General features: G+C 41.6%; 1 protein-coding gene across 1 annotated transcript in view; it reads left to right on the top strand.

Annotated features, from left to right (window-relative positions):
* RAB8B (RAB8B, member RAS oncogene family) overlaps positions 1–13,883 on the top strand; it is a 79,690-nt gene that overhangs the window by 49,400 nt on the left and 16,407 nt on the right. Inside the window, exons 2-3 of the mRNA XM_033189845.1 lie at positions 6,635–6,695; positions 11,736–11,796. Coding sequence (XP_033045736.1) covers positions 6,635–6,695; positions 11,736–11,796 — 122 coding nt within the window. The remainder of the gene's footprint in view (positions 1–6,634; positions 6,696–11,735; positions 11,797–13,883) is intronic.

Genomic DNA, 13,883 nt, shown 5'->3' with positions numbered 1-13,883 from the left:
AGCCAAACACTACATGAAATTGCCTTCAGAGAAGTACTACAGTTTCTCATTAAATGTGATAGCATTCATGACAGGGTAGTAGTACAGCTCTTTCATATAGATATGAATATAAAATTTGTCCTTTCATATAGCTATGAATATAAAATTTTATTAATGAGATAGATTTGAGTATTATATAGAGGATATATAATATGTATATAATATAGAGATACTATGATTTTTCTCAATAGCCTTTCTATTCTATTTTTAGCAGCCTATGGATTCTAGGAGTGACCCAGGTCCAGGGATAGGCCTTGATTAATCTAAATTTAGAGAATGGATTTAGATTAATCCAATCTTGGTAATTCTCCATGGCAGTGATTAGTTCAGAAATTCAGCCTTAGCCTGCCAGAACATGACATTCCCATGGTTATAAGTCCAGAAATGAGACATGAAGGAAAACTCACTGGAGGCTTTGGGGAAACGCTTTCTCACTTTTGAGAGAAAGAGGAAAATAATCTATTTTCATCTGGTATTGCTGTTGTGGTCAGGAACTGCTGTCAGTCAAGAGTGTGAAATTGATACTCCCTGGAGGGCAGAGCCCAGGGAGATGCAGAGAAGGGAGCTGGAGCCCTAGATTGAGCCATCTCTGAACCCCAGCTCACCACTGAGCTTGTTGTGGATGAGTCAACAAATTACCTTAAGCTAGTTTGATTTGGGATTTCTGTATTTGCAGCTGAAAGCATCCTAATTATATTATCATTTTACAGCTAATTATTCTTTTAATCCCTGGAGTAGCATCAGGAAATTATCTTTGCTTTAAATTTTAACATGAATATTAATCCACTACTGATATTATTGTCAAGCTAATTGTATTGTGTCTTTATTTTCTTATTGAAATAAGATTTCTCAGCATCCTTACTATTGTAACTATAATATATTAAGAAATTTCCAAGGTTTTTTTGTCTTTTTTTTTTAAGACAGTCTCACTCTGTTGCCTGGGCTGAAGTGTGGTGGTGCAACCTCTCCTCACTGCAACCTCTACCTCCTGGGTTCAAGTGATTCATTCTCCTGCCTCAGCCTCCCCGCTAGCTGGGATTACAGGCACCCGCCACCACGCCCAGCTAATTTTTATATTTTTAGTAGAGTGGGGGTTTCACCATGTTGGCCAGGCTGACTAACTCCTGACCTCAGGTGATCCGCCCGCCTTGGCCTCCCAAAGTGCTGGGATTACAGGCATGAGCTACCGCACCTGGCCACATTTCCAAAGTTTTTAAAGCCATCTTCACCCTTAGTAGTACATAATGTTTACTTAAATATGTAAGAGTACTTACCCTTTAATTTAGTTACTGTACACATGTTTCTGTGCATGACTTAACCGGCAAAGAGAGGATAGAGTCTTTGCATGATCTGAGAGCAATTGCAGGGCACTATGTTAATAAAACCCAATGACACAGGATTAAATCACTGTGCAAAAGCCAGGCCTTGAGATAGGAATGGGGATGGCTGAGTGAAGAGCTGAGGAGAGAAGAGAGAGAATTACATGGGTGGGTGGAATGGCATCCTCAGAGAAGGCTGCAAAGTGAGGTGGTCATGCAGGAGTGGAGGAAAGGAGGTGTGGGGCCCACTGAAAGAAGCAAAAGGCCTCGTATGGAGAAACTCTGAGGTTTGCAGTGTCAGGAGAATGGTGCATCTGGTGGGAAAGGCTGTATCACCAGGCTGAAGAAGTTGGCTCCGTGGCTTCTTAAATAGTACAGTGTCATTACCACAGGGATTGTTGCAAGTTATTCTAGAAGTGGCATATAGGGGAATTAGACCAGGGAGAGATGTTGGCACAGTATCCTGGAAAGCTATTACAAATAATCCATGCATGAAGTGACAAGAGCTGTCGGGTTATAGACTCTGAATGTGTAATCTCTTAGGTTTATACGGAATTTCAGAGATCCCAGAGCACGTTCACACACATCATCTAATTTATCTAATTAGATCCTGTCAACTCTTTTTTATGGATGAGGATATGTAGGTTCAGAGCAGTCAAGCAGCCTGTTCACAAGTTTTTAGTGACAGAACCTAACCTACAGTTCAGTGCTTTTCAATGAATTTTTACCACTTTTAGTGAAATTCTTACTTTCTAAAACTATTGCCTATTTTAGGTCCCCACTTACTTTTTTTTCCATGTTGTGCTAATTTGAATTTGTTCTACAGCACTTGTCTGTCAATTGGCCCTTGACAGCAGCATAAGCAAAAGCGAAATTCCATAGTTCACAGCTCTTACAAGCATTGAAAACCTTTGAGCAGTGAAAAGATGACTAAGTATCACCATCTTGTAGAACTTCCTCACATAACTGAAAGATAATGTTCCTAACAAATACAAAAAAAAAGCCTCTGTCAGTAGAAAGTTTTTGAAGTGTTTTAGATGAATGGAGAGTGAGACTTTAAGGAGCCTCAAATTGGCATTGTTGAGTAAAGGTGGTAAAGTTGCCCATGACTTCCAATTACAGGCAAAATCAACCTTAAAAGAACAGGAGTTACTATCTTTTTTTTTTTTTTTTTGAGACGGAGTCTCGCTCTGTCACCCAGGCTGGAGTGCAGTGGCCAGATCTCAGCTCACTGCAAGCTCCCCCTCCCGGGTTCACGCCATTCTCCTGCCTCAGCCTCCCGAGTAGCTGGGACTACAGGCGCCGCCACCTCGCCCGGCTAGTTTTTTGTATTTTTAGTAGAGACGGGGTTTCACCGTGTTAGCCAGGATGGTCTCGATCTCCTGACCTCGTGATCCGCCCGTCTTGGCCTCCCAAAGTGCTGGGATTACAGGCTTGAGCCACCGCGCCCGGTCAGGAGTTACTATCTTTTAAGGAAAGTATTAATCTGAACAAATATTCTGGTATATGACGTCTTTTATTTAAAATGTGAATGAAGGTCAGGCAGGCTAGCTCATGCCTGTAATCCCAGCACTTTGGGAGGCTAAGGCTGGTGGATCACATGAGGCCAGGAGTTTGAGACCAGTCTGGTCAACATGGTGAAACCCCATCTCTACTGAAAATACCAAAGTTAGCTGGATGTGGTGGAGCACACCTGTAATCCCAGCTAGTCGGGAGGCTGAGGCAGGAGGCAGGAGAATCACTTGAACCCAAGAAGCAGAGGTTGCAGTGAGCCAAGATCACGCCACTGCACTCCAGCCTGCACGACAGAAGGAGACTCGTCTCAAAAAAAAAAAAAAAAAAGTGAATGAACTATTAAGGGGTGAAATGTTGAACATTAGCCTTCTAATTAATTTATTCAAGTATACAGCAGGCATTTTGAAAGTCATTATTTTTTATTTTGGTAAAAAACATAATATGTAAGTTGCAATCTTAACCATTTTTAAGTGTACAGTTCAGTAGTTTTACACATGTTCACACTGTTGTGCAAATGATCTCTAGAACTATTTCATCTTGCAAATCTGAAACTCCAAACCTATTGAACAACTATTCCTTTCCCCTCCCTCCAGATCCTGGTAACTACCATTGTACTACTATTCTGTTTCTACGGATTTGGAAAGTCATGAATTGTTTTAAAATGTTAATATGAAGAAACATGTATTGAGTACATACCAGGTGCTGGGCATTCTTCTTGATGCCAGGCCCAGAGAGAGGTAAAGGATGGAGGAGGATTCCTAGAGGGTCCTTGTTACACTGGATTTGGTGGCATGTAAAATGTAAATCACAATAAAAATCAATGTCTATTAAATCTTACGTGAGTGATGGAAACAAGACCTTTTGTCAGATGCTAGCAGTAATATTTATGCTGGGTTGCTGAGTTTTGTGTCACCTTTCCAGACCCTGAAATGCTGAGGGAGGTACCTTAGAGGAGAAAATGTGAGCCAGATAACTTGGGAATATTGGTTATCAGATTGTATTCGGTTGGTGCATAAGTAATTGTGGTTTTTGCCATTGTTTTTAATGGCAAAAATCGCAATTACTTTTGTACCAACCTAATATTTATTAATAATTTATGATTGTTAGTGAGGGGAAATAATGATTGAGAAGGTGTTCTGCTAAATTAGCTTGGGTGTGATTGTTGCCTATTTCAAGACTCACAAGAGTATCTAAAAAAGGCTCCCTGGGGGAAAAGTACCACACAGAGAAAAAGGGGGGAAGTTCGGTTGGTTTATGTCTATGCATTGTATAAAGCTGGAGCTAGGAAGCAGCCTTTTGGGGTGCTTTCAATGTTTATATGAAGAAACATTGTAGTAACTTAGCAGCTGAATGCTCCCCACCTAAAAAAAACCAGAGTTGGCTGGGCGCAGTGGCTCACGCCTGTAATCCTAGCACTTTGGGAGGCCGAGGTGGGCGGATCACAAGGTCAGGAGATCGAGACCATCCTGGCCAACATGGTGAAATCCCATCTCTACTAAAAATACAGAAAGTTAGCTGGGCATGGTGGCGCATGCCTGTAGTCCCAGCTAGTCGGGAGGCTGAGGCAGGAGGATCACTTGAACCCGGGAGGCAGAGGTTGTAGTGAGCTGAGATCGCCCCACTGCACTCCAGCCTGGCAACAGAATGAGACTCTGTCTCAAAAAACAAAACAAAACAAAACTGGATTTAATGTTTAAGTCAATTTAGAGGATACGTAATTTACATGTTTTCCTGAAATTTCTTGGAAACCACTTTAAGGAGTTCTGTATAGCAGTGGTCCCCAACCTTTTTGGCACCAGGGACTGATTTCATAGAAGACAATATTTCCTCTAGTGACTGGAGGTGGTGGTGGTGTGGGAGTGGGGGTGGTTTAGGAATGATTCAAGCGCATTACTTGATTATTATTATGCACTTATATTCTGTTTTTATTACATTGTAATATATAGTGAAATAATTATACAACTCACCAATGTAGAATCAGCGGGAGCCGTGAGCTTGTTTTCCTGCAACAAGATGGTCCTATCTGGGGGTGATAGAAGACAGTGACGGATCATCAGGCATTGGATTCTCATAGGAGTGTACAACCTAGATCCCCCGCATGCACAGTTCACAATAGGGTTTGCGTACCTATGAGAATCGAATGCCACCGCTGATCTGACAGGAGGCTGAGCTTAGGCGGCAATGCAAGTAATGGGGAGCAGCTGTAGATACAGATGAAGCTTCTCTCACTTGCCTGCCACTCACCTCCTGCTGTGCAGCCCAGTACTGGTCCGTGGCCCAGGGGTTGAGAACCCCTGCTGGATAGAATGGAAAATAATAGAAAAATCTAAACAAAGCTGAGTAGCAGGATGATGAGGATTTGGCAAATTGCAACTAAGTTGTATTCGCTAACTGGTCTCCTCAGAAAGCTTATTCCTGATATATGATAGAGCTTGCTGATATTTGTCAAGGGCTTTGTGGTTCCTTGCCATTGACAGTGATAAATAAGTTTTGAGCTACCATAGTGGGGGAAAATATGTGAGGGAAGGGTTGAACTTTTGAAGTGCCAGAGCCCTTCAAAAGGCATAGCCCTTCGAAAGCCAAAACTCTTGGCTTCAGGTTAGAATCATCTGGGAAACTTAAAAATTACCAGTGCCCAGGTCCCACCCTTGAATAATTAAGTCACAATCTCAGAATTTGGGGAAGGGGGCGGGCCTAATCAGGAGTTTTTTTTTGTTTTTGTTTGTTTGTTTTTTAATATTTCTCAGTCATCTTAGTCCATTTTCTGCTGCTATGACAGAATACCTGAAAGTGCATAGTTTATAATGAACAGAAATTTATTTAGCTTATAGTTCTGGAGGCTGGGAACTCCAAGGGTATGGCATCAGCATCTGTTGAGGACCTTCATGCTTCATTATCTCATGCTGGAAGACTGGAAAGGGAAGTGTGTTCATGCAGAAGAGAATGTAGGAGGAGCAGGACTCACTTTTATAAAAACCCACTCTCAAGATAACTAACTCACTCCTGTGATAAGGACAATCCATTCATACAGGTTCCACGTGAATCAGCTCTGAAAGGTCCCACCTCTTAGTACTTAGTATCTCTAAGGTCCCACAATGGCAATCTAATTTCAACATGAGTTTTGGAGAGGACATTCAGATCATAGTACCAGGCAATGCTAGAGTACAGTCAGGGCTAAAATCTGTTCTGCCTATTTCAGCTCTAGCAAGTAATCTGTGGGGAACATTTATTAAAATGTGTATAAAATACTTGCTAACTGTTTGAAATAGATATGCAGGCTTTCCCTCCCGTACTGTCAAATATGCAGATTTTTTTCCTTAGTCAATTGCAGAATCTGAATTAAAAAATGGAAGAGGATGGAGGAATATTCTTTAAAGAGGTCCCATAGCCTTCTTTAGGGAAGGATTGGGGTTGAGGAGTAGGTAGGAAGCATTGTTTACATACACTTCGGGAAGTTGGAAATATGGCATGTTCTCAATCTCTCTAAATTATATAACTTTGCAGGATGTGATCCATTTGTGTCAGAATAATGAGGCATATAATACGTTGCATTTAACATGTGTGGGAATTCTTTGCTGAGTAATTAGCATTCCTTTCCCCAGCCTGTATTCAGAGGAAACATACCATTCACACCCTCTCTGTGTTCACATTTTCCAGTGCGTTGGAGAGCTTTTTTTCAATAGAAATCTTTGTCCTCTTCCTAATGAGACTTGGATTATATCTGAAGAAACTTAACATATCTTTCTTTGTTTTTCTGGCAGGAATTGATTTTAAAATCAGAACGATAGAACTAGATGGAAAGAAAATTAAGCTTCAGATATGGTAAGTAAACACACACACAGAGTTTCTGCTTTAATTGGGAATTGAAAGTAGGAATTAAATGTGAATTGTAATAAGTTAGAGTCATCTTGTGATAGCTAAAGCATCTTTTCTTTATCAGAAGCCAGGGGAAATAAGTAAGTATTGGGAATCCTTCAAAGGTATCTCCACCAAGAGCTGGGAAGGTGAGAAAGGGTACTAACTGTTGGAGCCAGAGGAGATCCCATAGCTCATCTTTCCGAAACTACAATTTTTGAGGGGAGGAAACTAAATTCTAAGGAACGCAAATTACTTCTTCGTCACAGTTGTTGTAGCTTTGAAATCTGATAAGACAAAGTAATCACGTCGTAGGAACCCTTGGCAGGAAGTACAGATCTAGGTTCTAGCAACGATGCCTCCACATTGACGGCTTTGGGCCAGTTATTTCCCTTCTCAATCTCACCTTTTCCTCACTTGTAAATTTGTTGGATTGATGACATTGGAGTTCCCCTCCAGCTATGATATTTTATGATTTATTTGCATATTTCTTATTAAGTAGAAAAATGAAGACTGAGAAAAAAAAGAAAAAAATTATGTCATAGTTCAGGCTGCTCTGTAAGATATTTTTAAACACACTTTTTTTCTCATACATAGCACAGTACTTCTGACACCAGATGTCAGGGGCTCCCCCCCCCCCACCACCACCACCAGGTAATTCTCCAGCCGATGCCAATTGGGTGTCCTATACTTTTTAATTTTCGTTTTCTTTCTGGGTTGTCCTATAATTTACGTCAATTCTGATACTGTCTGCCTGGAGATAGCGTCAGATCCCACAGGTTGAGGGCTGGGTCCCGCAGTGTCCCCACTTCAGCTGCCAGTTGCAAGTACAGGTTAAGTATCCCTTATCCAAAATGCTTGGGAACAGAAATGTTTCCGATTCTGGATTTTCTTGGATTTTGGAATATTTGCATATACATAATGAGCTATCTTGGGGATGGGACCCAAGTCTAAACACGAAATTCATTTATGTTTCATATACAGCTGATACACATGAAGCTGAACATAACTTTATACAATTAATTTTTTTTTTTTTTGAGACGGAGTTTCACTCTTGTTGCCCAAGCTGGGGTGCAATGGCGTGATCTCAGCTCACTGCAATGTCCACCTCCCGGGTTCAAGTGATTCTCCTGCCTCAGCCTCCCAAGTAGCTGGGATTACAGGCATGTGCAACCATGCCCTGCTATTTTTTTGTATTTTTAGTAGAAATGGGGTTTCTACATGGTACTCAGCTGCTCTTGAACTCCTGACCTCAGGTAATCCGCTTGCCTTGGCCTCCCAAAGTGCTGGGATTACAGGTGTGAGCCACCGCGCCTGGCCAATGAAATTTTTTAATTAAACTGTGTTGTATGCCTACATTTTGACTGTGACTCATCACATGAGCTCAGGTGTGGAATATTCCACTGTGGCATCATGTCATCACTCAAAAAGTTTTGGATTTGGGAGCATTTTAGATTTTGGATTTTCAGATTAGGGATCCTCAGCTGTAGTAGGTTGTCACCTCTACTTCTGACTGACTGGCTATAAATTGGGATTCTGATGACCCCTCTGATTCCTTTAATAGAGCAGCTCACAGAACTCAGGGAAACACTTTATTTGTGTTTACCCATTTATTATTGCAAGGAATACAGATGAACAGCCAGATGGAAGAGATGCACAGGGCAAGGCCTGTGGGAAGGGGTGAGGAACTTCCACACTTCCTTCCTTGTGGGAGGGGGCATCTATCTTCCAAGCACATCCAGCACCTCCATGTGTCTCACTATCCTGAAGCTCTCCAAACCCGGTCCTTTTGGATTTTTATGGAAGCTTCCTTATGTAGCCATGATTGATTGCATCATGGGCCATTGGTGATTAAGTCGACCTTTAGCCCCTTTCCCTTCTCCAGAGGTTGGGTGGTAGGACTGAAAGTTCCAGCCCACTTATCACTTGGTTGGTTCTCCTGGCAACCAGCCTCCTATCCTGGGGCTGGGCAGGAGCCCCAGCCACCAGTTATTTCATTAGCACACAGAAAGAACTTAAACACTTTGTTAGAGAGTCTAAGAATTTTACTATCTGTGTGCCAAGAATCAGGAGCAGAGACCAAATATGTTTCTTATTGTATGTGTTTCTTACTGTATCACATTATCACAGCTACTATAACAAAAATACCATAGACTGGGTGTCTTAAACAATAAACATTTATTCCTCACAGTTCTGGAGGCTGGGAAATCCAAGATCAGGGTGCCAGCAGATCCAGCGTCTAGTGAAGGCTTGCTTCCTGATTTGTAGACAGCTATCTCACTTGTATCCTCACACGGCCCAGAGAGAGATCATCTCTCTGGTGTCTCTTAGAAGAGCACTAATCCCTTTCACAAGGGCTCCACCCTCATGACCTAATTATCTCCCAAAGTCCCCCTATCTAAATACCATCACATTGAGGATTAGGCTTCAACATATAAATGTTGGAGGAATACAAACTATCAGTCCTTAGGATGTTTCCCAACTCTAATGTTGCAATATACAAGGCAAAGATCTTATGATTACCCAACTCTGGTTCATAAACTCCTGAAGAGTCTGTCCAACTACAATGAATAAATATGGTTCCTCCGGATTGCTAGGTTGAATATTTTTGACATGAACTCAGAAGCTTTTCTTAGATTTTTTTTTTAACCTCCTAGAAGCTGGTTTAATTTCTTTCAGTTCAGTGCCTTGCATGGAGCCATATAGATTTGGAGATTTGGGGAGGTTTTTGGTGATGTTTGCAGATCTAATGTGTAATGATGACAACAGTAGACAAAACGTAGAATTCAGAACAGCACTAAGAATGAGGCAGGGCTAAAGAGTAAAGTTATACGTATTAGCTTTTGCCTTAGGCTCTATTTCTTTTTTGAATCTCAGAACTGGGATAGAAGAAGAATATCCCCCAGCCCTTCTTTTATAGAGAAGGAAACAGGGACTGAGAATGGTTAGGTCCACCTGAGGGCATACGTGATTGAAGCTGGGACAACTACTCAACTGCCCTGGAACGTAGTGATTAGCTTCCTAGTGGTTTCCAGTGTACTTCATTGGAAAATGTATGAAGGTTACTATAGGCTGCCCTTTCCATCCATTAGTATTGAACAAGATGCCAAATATTTTACAGATTTAAAAAATTACATCTTTTCTCATGATCCCCTCCTTGGGTTTCTCAGAGAATTTCTCACTCTGTGCTGTGTAGTCCTATTCAAAGTGTTTCTGGGAGCCTGTGTGTGATCAGCTCATTATAACTTAAGAGAGAGTAGCCACAACATCATGGCACTATCTCTCATTACTCTCAGCAACAAAATTGTCTCCATTCAGTCCTCACAACTTACATTTAAAGTGGTAGTGTTTTTCTTCCATCCTCACTGCAAAGCGGGTTCTAGGTCAGCAGTGTGTTCAAATCAAGAAAATATCGTTAGTCTACCCAAAAGTGCTTGGCTTCCATTTCCCCATGAATCGTTAGCTGTGCATCAAACAAGTGCCCCCATGTATCTAATGCTGATCAAAAAGAATGACAAGATAAGATGGCTTTTTTGTGAGGCCTGGCCCAGAGCTGAACAGCTGAGACCTAAGATGCTTGTCTCCTTCAAGAGTATGAGCTGGGCCGGGCACGGTGGCTCACACCTGTAATCCCAGCACCTTGGGAGACTGAGGCGGGTAGATCACAAGGTCAGGAGTTGGAGACCATGCTGGCCAATATGGTGAAACCCTGTCTCTACTAAAAATACAAAAATTAGCTGGGCGTGGTGGCACGCGCCTGTAGTCCCAGCTACTCGGGAGACTGTGGCAGGAGAATTGCTTGAACCCAGGAGGCAGAGGTTGCAGTGAGCCAAGATCGTGCCACTGCACTCCAGCCTGGGCAATAGAGCGAGACTCCGTCTCAAAAACAAACAAACAAATAAATAAATAGTATGAGCTGTTTAGTGGCAGAGCTGGGGCCATAGTTCCTCTGAGCCTGTTTCCTCATCTGCAGAACTTGGATACTGATAACACCCCCACCCAGTAGCCCACCCTACTGGGCTGTGGTAGACATCATGTGAGTGCAGTGTGAAAGTATTTTGTAAGGTATATGTCTATGTTGAGGTATTTATTGCTTTTTAACTTACGATATTCCCTTGGGCCTTCATCTTTTATTAGGATTTGATATATACTAGATTTCTAGTATGTTTCCACAAATGCTGCTTTCTGTCCTGCAATTAAATTGTCTTAGTAGCACAGGGAATGAATTAGCTCTGGCTGGAAGTGGAAAATTTGAGAATATTGATTTTCTCAAGTTTTGAGGAAATTTAACTTCCTTTATAGGATTGCTTCTATAAATGAAATCAGAAACTCTTGTATTTTTCAGAATGCATTTTAATGGTATGCCATCAGCTAAAAAGCAAAAATATATGAAAGTTTATATAGTTTTGACCTATTGTTTATGTTTAAAAGTCTTTGAAAACATTGTCAAAATTTATGTGTTGAACTCCAGGTCCCCATGAAATCTTGGGCTCCATAGCTGAACGAGTTCTTGAGGAGATCTATTTTATTGTGCTCTGCTGAGCAGAATGTACACAGTAATAAGTCCAGCTCAACTGCTTGCTTTATACAGAAATCAGACATTCAGGCAAGAAAGCAAAGTGCTTTAATCATTAAGCACTTACAAAAAGGATTATAACTACCTCCGAGAGTCCAAGAATTTAGAATTATTCTCTATTCCCTCCCACGTGTGTTCGACTAATATAACACGCCAGTTCCCAGGAGGATTTTTCTGTATATTTTCCTGTTGCTGTTTTTATCAAGGTCTGGGTTTTTCACCCAGGTCATTGTGAGCTCTTGACAGGCTCCTGTGGCCACCACCGCCTCCAGCTTGCAGATGTGCAGAGGGCTCCCTTTGTGTCTCATTCTCCTTTCCCCTGTGACCACTGCACCCTGAGCAGACCGGAATTACATCTCCTACAACAGGGTTTCTCCTCAGTGATGCTGGTGATGACTTTAAAAACCACTCTCCTTTGTTTCATATTTTAGGGACACAGCGGGTCAGGAAAGATTCCGAACAATCACGACAGCTTACTACAGAGGAGCCATGGTGAGTGTGTTTTGTAACTCTTTAGGTAGAAGTAAAGCATGAATGTTTGTTTGCCAAGATTATAGGATTCAAACTGGAGTCTAGTACAATGGAGAAAAATACAATTTTTGATGGGGAAACAAGACATTTAAAGGGTTTTTTGATTGTGTTTAGCAACTGTATACTTTGCCAGTGGTCTTCATCATCATAATCAGGTGATTAACTTATAGATGTTCTAGAACTCCTCCACACATTCTGATGTGATTCTATATTTTCATTATTTTTCCTTTTATTAATACCTTATGGCAATCTTAGCAAACCACAAGCCCTATGACTAAGTGTTCCTTTCTTATACTCTCTTGTCATTTAGCCCTGCCACCATTATTAACTCTTACCTCACCACCTCCACAACATCCACTGCTGTGGCTCATGTCTCTGTCATCCCCCTGACCACCATTCTGCCAGCTGGCTGGAAAGAATCTGGTGAATCTTGACTACCAAGTTCTTTGCTGAATCCAGGCATTTTCCTTGCTGTCATAACTTTGTCACTTGTTATGTTCTATCCTAAGATGTTTCATCTATTCAGTGCACTTTTATTGCTTTTTGGCTCTGGGCAGTGTGATGCTAGGAGTACAGTGGTGAGTAAGACAGCTTGGAAGCCGCTTTACTTCCACGAGCTGTGCTTAACCATGCCTAGAATGTCAGGTTCAGACCACGGCTTTATCTCTGGTGTTTAGGCCTAAGCCAAGCACAAGTTGGAGTCTTGAATTATGATGAAATCCAGTATGCTCAGAGAGTCTTTGAAGGTTGAACAACTGAGGTCGTGAACCCCAACTGGTAGATTGTAGGGTACCAGCTGCCATCATTCCCAACTCATTGCTTAAAAGATTCTTGTATTCCTGGGAGTGGTGCTAGGGTGACAGAGCTGAAGGGGTGATAGCTGTCCCCACGCCTCCAGGAAGATGTGGTCTGAACCCACAGATCCCCTCACTGACATGCTGCCCTTCCTTCTCCACCACCACTCACTCTCCAGTGTTGGAGTAGCATCATAACTCATCCCCACAAGAAGAGTAGGGATTCCTTTTTAAAGCTGAAGTGTACCACTAACCATTTTATGTGTATTTGTTCCGCACACTCCACCCTATAATACTTTTAAGATTGTAAAGGGTCATCATTTGAATAAAAATAGCTGCCAGCCACCCTCTATTTTGCTTAGACTGGAATCAAAAGGAAGGGGCTTATGATATGTGCCAGGAAGACATTTGTTTGTTGTTTGTTTGTTTCCCCCAGGAAGGAATTTTAGGGATAAAAAGAACATCATAACAGGAATGATTTGGAATAGTTTACAGGTAATTCTGATTAGAGGCATCTTAGACACACATGCCTTTCTGTTGAGTAGTTCTTTGCATGCTAGGAATGATGTGCTGACACCATTTGCATGCTCATTTTCACTGGAGGGTGGGCAGGGGCACTTAGAATGTGAGAGTAAATGTTTCGCTTGAATGTCTGGCTGCAGTTCATTGTATGAAGAAAGAGGGCATGGAAATATATTAAATAATACATTTAGATTTCAGGATTATCTTTTATTTACTGACTAGTCTTTCCTCACATTACTTCAGCTAATTAGAAATTGTTGCTATTCTAAATAGTATTATCTTCCATATTTTGAAGGTAGAGATTTCTGTCTTTGTTCTCCTGTAGACAATGCCAGTGTCTGACACATAGTAGAGGCTCAATAAATGCTTGCTAAAGGGGTGAATCAGTGGGAAATTTTAGACCTAGAAACCATCTTAGATAAATCTTCAGGAAATCCTGCTGTGCCTGAGTCTTGGATCTCTCAAGTCATCTGTTCCAGTGAGTTGCGGGGCCTGCCATTTTCAGCAAGTAGTGGTTATGGCAGGTTTAGTTTGGTTGATTCAGGTATGTGGCATGTTGACAAGCAGTATACTAGAGTCTGTCACCATGTCATTTCGAACACATCAGCAGCATTCATAGGCATAGCAGTGATCCTGATGGACATTTGGGCTTTGGGGAAAAACAGGACCATATCATTACATTATTAACATTTCTCATAGACCAACACCATCTTCTGAATTCTTAGGAAGCTC

This window comes from Trachypithecus francoisi, unplaced genomic scaffold, assembly GCF_009764315.1.
Source record: "Trachypithecus francoisi isolate TF-2019V2 unplaced genomic scaffold, Tfra_2.0 Lachesis_group3, whole genome shotgun sequence".
NCBI classification, from domain to species: Eukaryota; Metazoa; Chordata; class Mammalia; order Primates; family Cercopithecidae; genus Trachypithecus; species Trachypithecus francoisi.
The sequence above is the reverse complement of the archived record's forward strand: the minus strand, read 5'-3'. Positions and strand labels throughout refer to the sequence as shown.